We start from the raw sequence: 13,322 nt of genomic DNA, 5'->3' as shown, positions 1-13,322 counted from the left end.
AATAGATTGTCTTTTTATGAGAAGGGAAACGATAAATCCAGGTGCGTGCGTTTCAAGTTACTACCCTTGACACCACCCTGCGTTTTACTCAAGCCACGCCCCTGCTTGGTAATGAATTAGATTTTTTTTATCAAAGCTTGAGTGTGAAAGGTCTTATCTAGATCATGGGTGCATTTTATTTCTAAAGAGCCATATCTTTGCGATTCTGAATGGAAATCAGAATTGATTTTCAGATCTGGTACTCATTTAACGTAATCTTCATATATTATCTAGATTATGGGTGCATTTTATTTCTAAAGAGCCATATCTTTGCGATTTTGAATGGAAATCAGAATTGATTTTCAGATCTGGTACTCATTTAACGTAATCTTCATACATATACCAAAAATACTACGATAAAAATCCTTGGTTACGTCATATTTTATGACAAAGTGCGTTAGCTTTTTTATGACAAAGTGCTTTGTTACAGCGTGAGAGACTCTACACTTAAAATTGCACGATTTAAAGGTTTTTTGACTTTATAGTATTTAGGTTTGAGACCCCCACCTCCGATGCCTGTGCAAAGGAAAATATTAACTCTAGAATCTGAAATGCTTTTAAGAATTTACGAGGTTTATTCACTGTTTTTTTTCAAACCTAAGAGCACAAAATATCTAGATTACATGCATCTTAATGTAGCTTGCTTTTGTTGTTTCTGAGCACAAAAATATGTCGTATTGAGCGTGCGTGAACAAAGAAGAACAAAGGCTAAAGGCAGTAACGTAGACCTAGGTCGTAGTGTACTGCACATGGTGACGACATATCGCTACATTAATATAGGAACACACCCATTCCCAAGAGACGCAAGCAAAAAAGACCCCGATATTTTTTTAGTGTACATCTCAGCGAGCTGTGCGTGGCGTAACCGACTATGACAGGCCTGGGATCCTGGTTATTGCCTCCCCATTAATGCGCGAGTACCTCAGGTTCCTTTGTGTTGCATAGTTCGCTAGATAGCGGTGCTGGGGCCGAAATTTCCAGCTTGTCCGTAAAGCTTTATGCTGTCATACGGCTTTTCAGTACATGTCTGGAACGTATGGTCTATTTTTTTCTCATTTTATCTGATCTAGACGAGGTTCGATTCTTGGCCATGTCCTCGAATTGTTTTTTTCTTTGTTTACTATTATACTACCAGACTAGTAGTCATGATATTATAGCACATAGCCTGGATTTGCCCACGGGGCAGTGACATGCGCTATGCAGACTTGACGCTTACATGGCAACACATGCCACAGGGTAACCATAAGAAAATTGTCATCACTTCTTGAATTGCGATCTTATTGACTTGAACAGTACAGGGTACCCGGTGTCAGGTCTTAGTTAGGGCTAGCAGACCCATTGCCAAGATTTTCGAAGATTTTAATTTTGGGGTTAACTATTATCCATCGGTTTTCAAGTAAATTCTATATGGGGAATGTACCAACGCACTTTGTTATACCTTGCGCAATTTCTAATACAAACTATCTGACAATCCACGGAGGCGCGTGTAGGGTGCGGACCCCACCCTGCTCATGTAGTCATGTAACCGTAGTCGATGGAATCGACTACGGCTGACCCCTTTGTTGGTAGCTTTAAGACACGGTTAATTTTATGTGTGTATTTGGATAGGAAAAGCTTATTGATGGATCTAGCGCCCTTTTCACTTCGAATCCGGCGAATAATTGTTAGACTGCAACGAGGTGGAACAAGGAGGCAGATGCGGAAGGGCGCCGTCTCGTTACGCTGACCGCGACGCCCTGGATACCCGAGTATGACTGCATCACAATGTGTACTTTTGGCGTTTCTCTTTTGCAGGAGAAATTTGAATAAATAAAACTGACAAAGAGTTAATTAACCTGCACACAAATCTTTTTTAATAAAATAACTTTTTCGTCAACTTTTGTAAAACTGCACACAGTTTGTTACCTTTCTTTATACAATGCTTACCAGCAATAAATAAGATATATTTACAATCTCTCAAAACCGAAATTCGACATATTTTTCTGCCGTATAAATTGTCTGATCACACAGATGTTCAAAAAACTCAACAACAAATGAATACAAGATCTTTAGGGCCACTTTCGCGCGATCTACGATCTTCGATACCAAGTAACTATCTTCCCAGCTTTGCTTGCCACATGGCAAAAAACTCTTCTCTTGCAAACCCCATAAAATCAGGGTAAAGACCTACGTTGTAAGTAAAGAAGAACAAGATTAATGGAAAAGGAAGGGTGCGTCTTGGGGTCGATGGTCTCATATACACCACTTCCAATAGCTAGGGTAAACAATGTAGAGGTGGGTGAAGGGGTTATGTGCACCTCTATTACCCTCCCCCCCCCCCCCTCCAAGAAAAAAAATGAAAGCCTCACTTGTCACCGGTGGATCATCAGTGTCTGATACTCTTTACTATATCAAAGTAACAGTATGCCAAAGGGGTAGTAACTGCATTTATGTTGTTGAGTTTCGAACATCAATGATCATCTTGCGGAAGCGTGTGGAGGATCCAGGTCTTGGCCCATGTGACTTGGCAGAGTTTGGAGGAGATGGTACATTGCGGTTACTGTTTGCTGAGCCCTTTACATTACTGGCTTTCACAGTAAAGCTCCTCATTTGTAGTGATGCTTGGCCCTGCCTGTCAGGGGGTGACATGGGAGGCTTTGGCACTGCTTGTCTAGCTCGATTTCTGTTGTTGTCAAGTGAAGTTTCCTCAAGGGAAGTCTGCTTGAATCTAACAGGCTTATGTTTTGGTGACCTACAATGGGATATCCTTTGTTAAAATAAGAATGTCATTTCTGTAAAAACTTGTTAAGTGAAGTTTCATCGTTTCATCAATCTTAACTTACGTTTGATTGACTGTGGGTTTGCTTAAAAGTTCTTTCTCAAGCCTTGTTCCAAGTTCTCGTAGTTCTGTTAAAAATAAGATTTATCAATATATAGTTGCATGCATAGTTAAAGTGTGTGTACCTTTTTTAATTTTTAAGTGCACAGCTGATGTGTTCTTTTAGGGTTCTAACCTCTATTTCTTGTAAAAAAGGCAAATATTCTTGGTAAGAGTGCATTATTTTGAACTGAATTTCTAAAACAAAAAAAGACTAGGCGTTCTTTTTTTAACCATTCTTTGTTAAGGCCTGGAGCCAATAAAAACTTGCCTAAGATATTTTCGTGCGAATTGCGAGTAATTTAGCTTGTAATCATTTGTTTTCCGTAAAATATGTACAATCCCGCGTAATTTAGGGCATAATAGTTGATATTCTGTGTAATGTAGCGCGTAATTCAGTACAGAATCCCCCAAATTTTTAATAAAAAAAACATGCATTACGCGCTCCCACGTAATTTAGTGCATAATCATTTATTTTCCACGTAATTTAGCATGTAATTTAGCAAAAAAAATCTGTGTAATTTTGATTTTTTTTCAACGTAATTCAAGAAACCCTGACTAAACAATACAGTACCTTTGATAGATGGCTCGGGGTCAGGTGATGCCATTACTTGTTGCCTATAATCTGACTCCTCAACTAGACACTCCTACAACATTAGACATATTCAGTAGTAAAACCTAGGAAACACTTGGAGGGAAGGATTTATACAGTACTAACTTGTAGAAAGGAAATATCATCAGACAGTCTTTGCTTCTCTTCAAGGAGTAAGCTTCTGAACAAAAATAACAGCCCAGTTTTAGTTACAACTATCTGCTTGAGTAGACAAATGTATAGTCAAATAATCATCATGGAGTTGTACTCTACCTCAGATGGTCTGTTATTCTATCAATCTCAAGAGCATTCAGCTTGTCATTCATAGATTCCAAGTGATCACTCAAAGAGGAAGTACATCTGTGCACAAAACAATCAACAACATTAAATACTGTTAGTCTAAGCTGACATCTATAAAAAATATATCATCACTTACCTGCTTCCTTCACTACTAGGTGTGGCTCTCATGGGTGTCTGACGGCCGTCTTGCGAGCTGGCTGCTGTTGATGGTCGACTGGATGCACTGCGGCACCTTTTTACAGTAGCCTCTTATAAAGAAAAGTATTGATAGAGTAAGTAAGAGATGACACAATAAAACTTGGAATATTTGAGGTTAACTATGAGTTATTTAAAGGAAGAGATTTAGAATAAATACTGTTAATATTGTATCTGAGAAAAAATAGAATAACATCTACCTGGCCTTTCCATAACATAATCCACAATTTCATTATCCTTCTTTGAGAGCACAGAAGATGACTGCCTGCAAAAGACAGTGACAAAGCTAATTAATTATTTCTTAATTATAACAACAACAACAACAACAACAACAACAACAACAACAACAACAACAACAACAACAACAACAATAATAATAATAATAATAATAATAATAATAATAATAATAATAATAATAATAATAATAATAATAATAATAATAATAATAACACTGAAATGCGTTATGTCCAATAGTATATACATGTATTTACAACCAAATTTGTTTGTGTTGTAAATTTTTTTTGACACTTGCAATCAACTCTTTGTATCAAATTTTGTAAAATCTATTTATTGTTTTGCTTTGAGCCTTTGCAGAAGTCTTTTTTTTTTTCTTGAAGAGATATGCTTAACCTGGCAAATCATAAAAATACAAGCTTCACTGTAGATGTGTCTCTCATAGAAGAAAAAAAAAATGACAATGCTTCTGGCTGTGCTGTATGTATTTCAAAAAGAGGTATCATCTGAAGAAAATCCAATGTTCATATGATAATTATAAAAAATAAATAAATGTACCTCCCCTCCTCTTCTGCTCGTTGTTGCAGCATCCCAACAAACATCATGATCTCTTTTTTCAGGTTCTCCCTGATAAGAGGAGGTTCTGGTAGTCTACTCAAGTGTCTGTTCAATGCAACCTCTAAAAACGAGCACATCCAACAATGAGGGTAGGGTAAGTAAAGTAGTAGTCGAGACTGAGTTGAGACTGCTGCACTTGGTGGTATATTTAGCTAGTATTCTAGATGTCTAGCCAACAGGCCATTCCAGCTATAAGCATGCGCACACACTCACCATGGGAACCTACCTCAGCTACTGCCATGCAGTGCATGCTTCATTTGGTGCAAGCTTAAAAAAGCATTTGCTGCATTGTGGTAGTTCAGGTAGGTTTCTATGGTAATGCCCACACAAATTTATAGCTGGAATGTCCTATTGAGGGGTAGCCATGCATTATTGTGTTGCTACAGTGTACTTCTGTGAAATTGCAATTAAAAACCTCAGCTGCTGAAAGTGATGATAAGCAACCAATTATTTTTGTGCTAAAAGACTAAACATTGACATTGTCCAATAGATTCGATGCCCTCTCTTTCTTGCGCTCGTTTCCAATTTCGTGATAACTGACCTCTTTCTTCCCTGTCTGTCTCTTCATGGTATTCTCTCCAAATTTCTAATAATGATGTTGCCTTAAAAGAAAGATCGATAAGAGATCTCTTCATCATATTTAGAGTGAAACTTATAGCACTTAATAACACACAAATGCCTATGACAAAGGCAAAACCCTTCAAAAAAAAAAAATCAATTTAACCAAAACAAAGGACTATTTGACAAGCTTGATATTATGACCAGCAGGGTTTCATTTACCTCATTATGGAGCTCTACAGTCTCTTCAACCAGGTCTTCCCCCAAAACTTCCTTGATTTCAGGTCTTTCGCTTTTTGCTACAAACTCTTCAATAAGTTTCCAGAGTGAAGGCTGGATTTCAAACTCGCTAAATGTCCAGTCCATAGGATGGGAAGAGTTAGACGAAGACATACCACGAATTAAAACAAATAACGTTACAAAATCATGACATTTTGTCAGGTAGTTAACTTAATCAAACTCCTTAGTCTCGTTTTGCGGCCCTACTTGAGGAATTATGCGATCATTAACAGAATCACATTTATAACAAACATGGACGCCATCTTTGTTGCTTAGAGGTAAAAGCTGAGCAGCCGTGCCTTCAGTTCAGGTGCTAATAAAATATGGATCGCTTCGCTGGATTACGGACCGCGGATCTTGTGGAGATGCATGAGGTTTATTGAAACTCCCAAAAACCTCTCGGCCCGTAAAGTTGCCCGAAAAGCACGCGGGTGATGAATTTCTTGTTTCTCGAAGTTCTCGAGTTTTCCGAGAAACGGGCGCCTGGCCTAAAGGCAGGCCTGACATCCACCTACTGATCGATTGGGATTCTGCCCAACAAGGGGGCATCTAGGCTTGCTACAGAGGCGGGTTTAGGGGCGGGCCCAGGCACCTCTATTTTCAGATATTTGGCTTACTGTCGAATCCGTTGTATCGCGACGCCGCACTTTCGAAACATCGATTTGTTTTTGTCTTTTGGGATTTTTTGTCCCGCCAGTCAAATTATTCTAAGCCAATCAGATTTTTGCCATCTTTCGCCTAGTGCAGTTGCCTGGCTTTCTGTCGCGACACTGTCTGGTTTTTGTCCAGAGGATAGCCAGGGAAGTGCACCACAAAGCGAGACTCTGGTTGGCTCAGAATGATTTTACTGACGAAACAGAAGACCAAAACAAATCGTGTTTTGAAAACGCGGGTCGCGATACAACGGATTCGACAGGAAACAAGAAATATAAGGAAATCCACGTAAGAACAGTGAATCCTGCAACACTTTCTAGAAACCCTTGCTCCGGCCCTCACTTTTTGTACCTCTAGATCCGACCCTGTGCTAGAGCCAAAACACAGTAAATATTTTTGTTTTCAAGAAGTAAGGAGGCAATAAGAAAAAGCATCAATTCTCTTTTATTCATACATCCATTTATTCTTTTTTTTCAATAATTCTTTTTCTACCCATTATTTTATCCTTCATTCTTATTACATCAACCGGAGGGGAAGCACCAATATATAACTATGTTATTGGATTAAGAAAGGGGTGGGTAACCCTGACCGACCCGCCATTGGATAGTTGTGGGTATCATTAGGGTCACGACAAGTTGGCTCTGAGAATCACCGGGTGCTCCACCATGCCTCCTTACTCATCACGACCAGAAGAATGGCCATTTTTGATCCTTAGTATTTTGGGCCTTTTCGGACCCACCCCCCCCCCCCCCCCCCCCTCACCCACTCAGTTGGGGAGAGAATCCAGTTGCGGTCCCCCATAGCACAATACCTCGAGGCTATTTACTAGGCTAGGGCCTAGCACATCCATTGTACAGTTATCATTGACAAAATTTTTTATGTGTCACTCTTGAGCCCTGTAACTTGCGTAGGAAAGGGTGGGGGAGGGGTAGGGAAGTCAGCTAGAGTAAATGGGTCAGTACGCAGCTCTTACAAGCTGCAATTTGATTGGGCAAATGAACAATATCCGCACCTCCACACAAAGAACGAGAAGAATAGAGACAAAAGAACTCCTTTGTAGAACAAAGATAATAGGAGACAAAGCAGCTGCGTACTTACTCGAGTAAATATAATAAATATAACAGAATTTGGTCGTAATTTGTTTTCAGAGTGCTTGTTTTGCCGAAAACCGTTTGCGGCGTCCCTTGTCTCTTTCAGAAGTAAGATTACTTCTAAAGGGTCTCTCACAAACCTTATAAGCACAGCATGTGACGCTTGAAGCCTGCTAACCGGCTCTTCAATGGGTTAATTCGGAAATTCCTTTTTTGGGGGTGTCTGGACTCCTGTGGCGACCAAAAAAGCCTTTCCCCCTCCCCCCATTATTGATTTCTTGCGCCACGGCGATCCTGAACAACGAAAACACACAGGAGAGCCGGCTCACTCTAGACGCTTGATAATTATAATAATTATATTATCACTGACTAAGCAGGTCAAACCACTGGTGTGTGGTTTGCCTTGGGGTGTCTGACGCGGAATATTACTACATCGGCTACATCACGTACACCGAAAATTTCTTCAACGCATTCAATAGTATACCCACAAACCTTTTTATTGTAATACCTACAATAAAAAATTCCCTACTGCTATCTAGTAAAGAAAACTTGAAGCGAGAGATCAGTTGATCATATAACTAGACTAAAACATGATCACTTTGAAGGTTGGTCAATGGAAATTCTTGAACTGATCAAGTTAAAGGTTTTTTTTGTCTTAGCCTCTGTTGATGATGATTACATCACGTACATCAAAACCGCTTCAACCCCCATTGCCATTATCAGAGTAAAGAGATCTTGCAGCGAGATGAGTTGAAAATGTCATCAGATGCAATTCTCACTTTGTTAGTCTTGTGGTCAAGCTACAAGATTTTTATAAATAAAAACCTCAAAAATTATCTCTGTTGGTTATCACGAGATGAAATCCCTTCGCATTTAAAATAAATATCGCACAAAAGCTAAAGCAATTATAAATCCATTTTGACCTAACCATATGGTTTAGTCACGTGACAGGAAAAACCAAGACACAACTTTTGTTTCCTATTTTTGACTCAGCACTCTCTGTCCGTAATGATGGATGTTCTAAGATGTAGACCCGAACGTCTCTATATCTAAATAAAATTAAACATATTTTTTACACAAACAGCAAAATAATTTCTACATAACCGAAAACAAAACGGCGCACTTTGGCGCCCTGTTGTTATTGACTACGAAGCGTGGCTTTGTTTAACGATTGATAATATATAACCTTAAATCAATCTGTTGATTAAACTCTCTCTTTCAAATTAAGTACTTTTCTACCTTCTTGAAATAAAAAGTTCTAATGGTTCTCAGTTGAGGCCTCATTTTCTTACTCAAAGTATACACCATAAACCGTAGCAACGCCAAACAACGAACCATTCTTGAACTCGTACGTGGTGTAAGTATCAAAGTTGGCGTCCCACAAACATCGGCTCCCGATTCTCATAGCTTGTTTGCCGAGCTGTCCAATATGAACCAAGCAGATAATCTTGTACCTCTGCACACTTAACTCTTTCACCCGGTTCTTTAAGGTCTCGGATATCGTCTTGGTCAATTGTCGACAAGTATTAGGGTCATAATTTACGTCAGCCAAATTCTCGATTAATACCTCCTTCATTATATTCCGAATGTTTCCTTCAGGGAACTTCTTTGTGGGAGTTGTTTGATAGGTATTTTCCATCACTGGTTCCATCCCCTTTCTGGAGTGAGGTGTCACCATTGACTGGGCGATAGAGACGGAGCTAGCTGGCCGGGTAGTCAACCCTTTTACAGGAGTTGGTTCACCTCTCTTCTTCAATGTTTTAGCCGCTCTTTCGGCCTTTGATGTATCATGCTGGTCTGCTTTTATCACTTCGGAACTCATGATTTAAGTCGGTGACCTTCGTTAGGATCTTTTTTTATATATCAAATCCGGTCAAGCGATTGGGTTTCGCAAAGCGCCCCGTTGTACTCGCTACGCGAGGTTCATAAAATTCTAGAAACCACGGCAACCTTGCTCTCAGTTTGTTTCCTGTTCTGAATGTTTGTCTTCCTCGGCTTTAAGATTCTGCCACAGCTGTCTCTAGTCCATGAGATGGTTGTTGTTAAGGTAGAGTCCCTTGTTGTAGTTACGCTATTTGATACGCCTCAGGGGTAACCGTTCAAATGGCTACCGACAAGGTTTAGTGAACACTAACAACTAAAATTGGAAAAGGCTTTTAAAATAAAATACTTTGTTCGTTGTTTACTCTATTGTAGACACAAGCTGTATTATTTGAACAACAAAACCAAGCGAATTGGGCACGATTCTAGAACACAACAAATGAAATACAGACGAATTGAAATTTCCCCATTATCAGTTATGGATTTTAATTAAGAAAGCCGGTTATTAGTCAAAATGGTCGTCTAATTTTGTTAAAATTGCAAAAAGTGATCGTCTAAGTGACGATTGTGTTGACTTACCATTAACATCCAATTGTGCGAAACCAAGCAACGAACATCTTGTAGACGTAATTTGCATTTTCTTGAGTGTGTTCTTAAAAAAAATCAACGGAATCTTTGCCGATTTTACGCATAATCACTTTTTTGCATTGTCTCATGGAAAATATTACATATAAAACAATATTTCATAATTTCTTTTACTCATAAAAATAATTTCTGAATATCGGGGCATTATTTCGTTACATCAATATATTAAAAAATAAAATATTATGAATAGCTTGCAGATATGAAAATATTTGGTCAAAGGTCCTCTTTATTGACCTGTCTCAAGGCTTCTTTCATAGTCAGCGGCTTCGGTCTGTTGCGGCGAATAAACTGGAGAGATAAGAAAGAATACAATTTTAATCAAGAAAAAAAACACGATAATTTTTTATTAATTTGTGGGAAACAGGCCGCATGCGCGTGACAAGTCAGGCTAAATTACATATGAGACGAGAGGGGGGGGGGGGGGGGGGGGTGCGCACCACCGTTTTTCAGATATCGGTGGTATCAACATAGGTAATATATATGGAAGATATCGAGAGAAAATGAATCAATTGCGCTACGCTTTTTTATGAGAATTTTAGAAGTGTAAAATTGTCAAAATTTCTCGGAGAAACCTATCCCGGAACCCCCTGTATAAATATGTAGTTTATCCGTCATGAAGTTCCGCGACATGTTAGGCCATCCCGAAAAGCATCGACGAGCGCGCCAAATATTGGGCAGTGACATATTTTAGCCGGTGGCTATACTAGAAAACATTTAAGACTTTTATGCAACCTTTGTAACGACGATTTTTATATTTAGCGGCGATATAAGAATGTTTCGACCGTTTTCGAAAGTTGAGGCAAGTTTCGTGCAATTTTGCCAGTGGTAAAGTGGCGTTTAACTGGGGATTTCCGCTGTGTTTTGAATTACGTAAACGTGTAGGTGTTATTGGACCATGAGCGCAGCACTTTTGGTGAGAAAATACACTGAGGTCGTAGTGAAGTCACAGAGCACTTAAAAATTGCCACTACAAACAGGCCCTTTTTATACACCCAGATCACTACCATCCGTCTATTGGTCAATCTCTATAAAAAATCAATCTATTCCAAGCCCTATCTATAAAACACCTGGCTGTAAGACATACCTCCATTGTATCCTCTAAGGTGGTGTACTTGTAGTTGTTGTTCATATTAGAAGTGTAAGCTTGATACATGCGGTTATTGGCATCCACAAACTGTTCCACCAATCGTATTTGTTGTCGCAGCATATCTGTCAATGCTACTACTGCAGGATTGTAGGCGGTTATTGCTGCAAGTATTCACAAGTAATTCAACAAAATTTATTAATAGAAGTTTGTTGAGAAGAACCTTGTTTATAGTACCTTCCATGGCCTCAGGAGACACAACATGTGTTGCTATGGGAGAAGGATCAACGTACTGCATACCAAGTTGAGGTCCAACAGCTGCCATGCCTACACCAAGGCCTGTAAGGATCAACAAATAATAAAATCTTACTGTGTGATTCTATGTTCCAAAGTTCATACTGAAACATCACTCAGGGTGGGAAAGATGGGTGATATAAATCATGTTTTACAGATAACAAAAACAAATATATTTATTCTCTTTTTCATGTTCTGCAGAAACAAGTACGATAAGAAATCATGTTTCATAAATAGCCTGCTAGACAGCTTCAGTTGGTTAACTGGAAATAACTGATTCCTCTCTTGCTTTTTGCATGCAACAAGAGTCCCAAAACCAAAAAAACCCATTAATTTCCAAATAAATCCACTAGGTTAGCAGACTACACGGGATAAATTGAGTGTTTCACATTTCTGAAAATTTATTCATAAAATAGTATTTCATGAAATAACCTTCTACTATCCTGTTAAATTTGCTGTAATGTTTCGGTTACCTTGAGGGAGAGTACTTTGCATGCTGCTTATTTCAGGGACAGTCTGTGTTGCAATCTCACAAGTATTCCTGTTGAGTTTGTTAGACTCATTCTATACAACCAAGAAAACAAACATAAGCTCATTTTAACAAAATTTAAAAGGATATTAATTAAACAGTTTGTCATTTTTTTAACCATGTACCTTTCTATTATAAGACCTTGAGTTGCTATCATTTGATTTATTTGATCTGTGATGACTTGACCTTGAACTATGAGATGACCTTGAACTATGAGATGACCTTGAACTATGAGATGACCTTGAACTATGAGACGACCTTGAACTGTGAGGCGATCTTGAACTATGAGATGACTTTGAACTATGCCATGACCTTGAGCTATGGGATGACTTAGAGCTTTGACCTTGTGCCTTTGAAACCTCGCTAATTGTCACATCATCCTCTGTTGAAAAGTTCATGGAGTAGGATGGTGCAGCACTCTCACGACTCTTAGCTCTTGATCTCCTGCCGTTCTTGTCTGGCTCTGGGCTGCTTTGAGCTGTATGCTGCTCCTGTACAGAATCATTTAATTCTATGAGAGACTCTGGTACAACATCCTCTTTAATCTCTTCTATAACCTCGTCCTCGTCTGTATCAATTTCAGAAGCAAAGTGAAGATTGTTCATGATGGCATCCAGTTCTTTAGGCTCACTTTTACTTTTTGATTGGCTGTTATTGTTTAGTGACATGTTTTCGTTGACATCTCCTGTGCTTTTCTGATCATCACTTAATTCAAATTCTGCTAGCTGGATTCCATGTAGAAGTTGAATAGAGCTGGATGAATCTGATTTAAGGTCTTCAGATAAGGAATGCGTCAGCATCACTAAATTTGGCTTGTAATCATCGTCACTATCACCATCAGCTGGCTTTTCAGAGTGAAAGCTCTCTACTGCTGAACACAAAAACAAGAGAATACAGGGTATTTTAGAGTAAGTTTGTAAGACTTGTAATCAGAATATGTGAGCTAGATTCTTTATCAATTAGGTTATTTTACCTTGCTCATCTTCAGAACTCGTAATCGATATGTCAGGGGTCTTATCCTCGTCATCACGCACCGCCTTTTCGAACTTCTCTCCTGACCAAAGCCGCTGAATGCCTGACTTCTTTTTCAAACTGTCAAGATAGTCTTGTAGCTCTCGATCGCTGATATCTTCTTCAAGCAAACTTCCCTTTCGTGGAGATGCTTCGAGGGAATTCTGTGAAAATGACCGCGCTTTTTGAAAAGAATCCTTCCATAAGGCTTTCCCAGTGCTTGTTTTTCTCTGCATTTCGAGGATTCGAACAAACCAACCACCGTTTCGCGCTCCCTGTTTCGAATCTATGTTCAAATACAACAACAAACGGCCATTTTGTTTGGAATGGTTCGAAACACTCGGAATGGGCCTGGATCCGAGGTATTCGGATTCGGAGTTGAATCGAGTCGATACTTAATCGTGACGTCTGTACCTCTTCTCGCAATAATCAGAATCTTTTATACAAATATTCTAGTATACAGCGTTCTTTACTTATTCCAAGTCTGAGCCTCGCCTCCGGCCAATGATTTAGAGGTGACT

General features: G+C 39.1%; 3 protein-coding genes across 6 annotated transcripts; all 3 read right to left on the bottom strand.

Moving 5' to 3' along the window:
- Positions 1 to 1,865: 1,865 nt before the first annotated feature.
- LOC5517485 (coiled-coil domain-containing protein 24) lies at positions 1,866 to 5,970 on the bottom strand. 2 transcript variants are annotated; one of them, XM_032361916.2, is made up of 10 exons: positions 5,616 to 5,970; positions 5,377 to 5,437; positions 4,776 to 4,896; positions 4,184 to 4,248; positions 3,925 to 4,036; positions 3,762 to 3,848; positions 3,615 to 3,666; positions 3,471 to 3,543; positions 2,862 to 2,925; positions 1,866 to 2,770 (listed from the first exon to the last, which is right to left on the bottom strand). In XM_032361916.2, exons 1-10 carry the CDS (start codon positions 5,784 to 5,786, stop codon positions 2,467 to 2,469), a joined length of 1,110 nt encoding a protein of 369 aa, XP_032217807.1. In that variant the 5' UTR covers positions 5,787 to 5,970; the 3' UTR covers positions 1,866 to 2,466. The 2 variants fall into 2 exon arrangements, with proteins under 2 accessions (XP_032217807.1, XP_032217806.1); XM_032361915.2 differs by having other exon boundaries at positions 3,615 to 3,669; positions 5,616 to 5,969.
- Positions 5,971 to 7,898: 1,928 nt separating this feature from the next.
- On the bottom strand, positions 7,899 to 9,265 carry LOC5517411 (dynein light chain Tctex-type 5-B). Its single transcript, XM_001637454.3, has one exon. It carries the CDS (start codon positions 9,237 to 9,239, stop codon positions 8,706 to 8,708), a length of 534 nt encoding a protein of 177 aa, XP_001637504.2. The 5' UTR covers positions 9,240 to 9,265; the 3' UTR covers positions 7,899 to 8,705.
- On the bottom strand, positions 9,176 to 13,308 carry LOC5517486 (uncharacterized protein C19orf44). Of its 3 annotated transcripts, XM_048727246.1 has the most exons (7): positions 12,764 to 13,308; positions 12,013 to 12,661; positions 11,916 to 11,976; positions 11,735 to 11,825; positions 11,205 to 11,306; positions 10,968 to 11,131; positions 9,176 to 10,171 (listed from the first exon to the last, which is right to left on the bottom strand). In XM_048727246.1, the coding sequence occupies exons 1-7, from the start codon at positions 13,035 to 13,037 to the stop codon at positions 10,097 to 10,099; spliced, it is 1,416 nt and encodes a 471-aa protein (XP_048583203.1). In that variant the 5' UTR covers positions 13,038 to 13,308; the 3' UTR covers positions 9,176 to 10,096. The 3 variants fall into 3 exon arrangements, with proteins under 3 accessions (XP_048583203.1, XP_001637505.2, XP_032217765.2); XM_001637455.3 differs by having other exon boundaries at positions 11,916 to 12,661; positions 12,764 to 13,307; XM_032361874.2 differs by having other exon boundaries at positions 11,916 to 12,658; positions 12,764 to 13,306.
- Positions 13,309 to 13,322: the final 14 nt, after the last annotated feature.

This window comes from Nematostella vectensis, chromosome 1 (assembly GCF_932526225.1).
Source record: "Nematostella vectensis chromosome 1, jaNemVect1.1, whole genome shotgun sequence".
In the NCBI taxonomy this organism is placed as follows: Eukaryota; Metazoa; Cnidaria; class Anthozoa; order Actiniaria; family Edwardsiidae; genus Nematostella; species Nematostella vectensis.
Note: the sequence above shows the minus strand (reverse complement) of the source record. Positions and strands in the feature narration are given on the sequence as shown.

Coding starts and splice junctions, on each gene's coding strand:
- LOC5517411 (XM_001637454.3), bottom strand. CDS start 9,239: ATGAGTTCCGAAGTGATAAAAGCAGACCAGCATGATACATCAAAGGCC.
- LOC5517485 (XM_032361915.2), bottom strand. CDS start 5,786: ATGTCTTCGTCTAACTCTTCCCATCCTATGGACTGGACATTTAGCGAG. Junction 4,249..4,775: donor CGAGCAGAAGAGGAGGGGAG/GTACATTTATTT, acceptor TGTCTTTTGCAG/GCAGTCATCTTCTGTGCTCT. Junction 2,926..3,470: donor CCCCGAGCCATCTATCAAAG/GTACTGTATTGT, acceptor TATTTTTAACAG/AACTACGAGAACTTGGAACA.
- LOC5517486 (XM_001637455.3), bottom strand. CDS start 13,037: ATGCAGAGAAAAACAAGCACTGGGAAAGCCTTATGGAAGGATTCTTTT. Junction 11,826..11,915: donor CAAGGTCTTATAATAGAAAG/GTACATGGTTAA, acceptor TTGGTTGTATAG/AATGAGTCTAACAAACTCAA. Junction 11,307..11,734: donor GCAAAGTACTCTCCCTCAAG/GTAACCGAAACA, acceptor TGATCCTTACAG/GCCTTGGTGTAGGCATGGCA.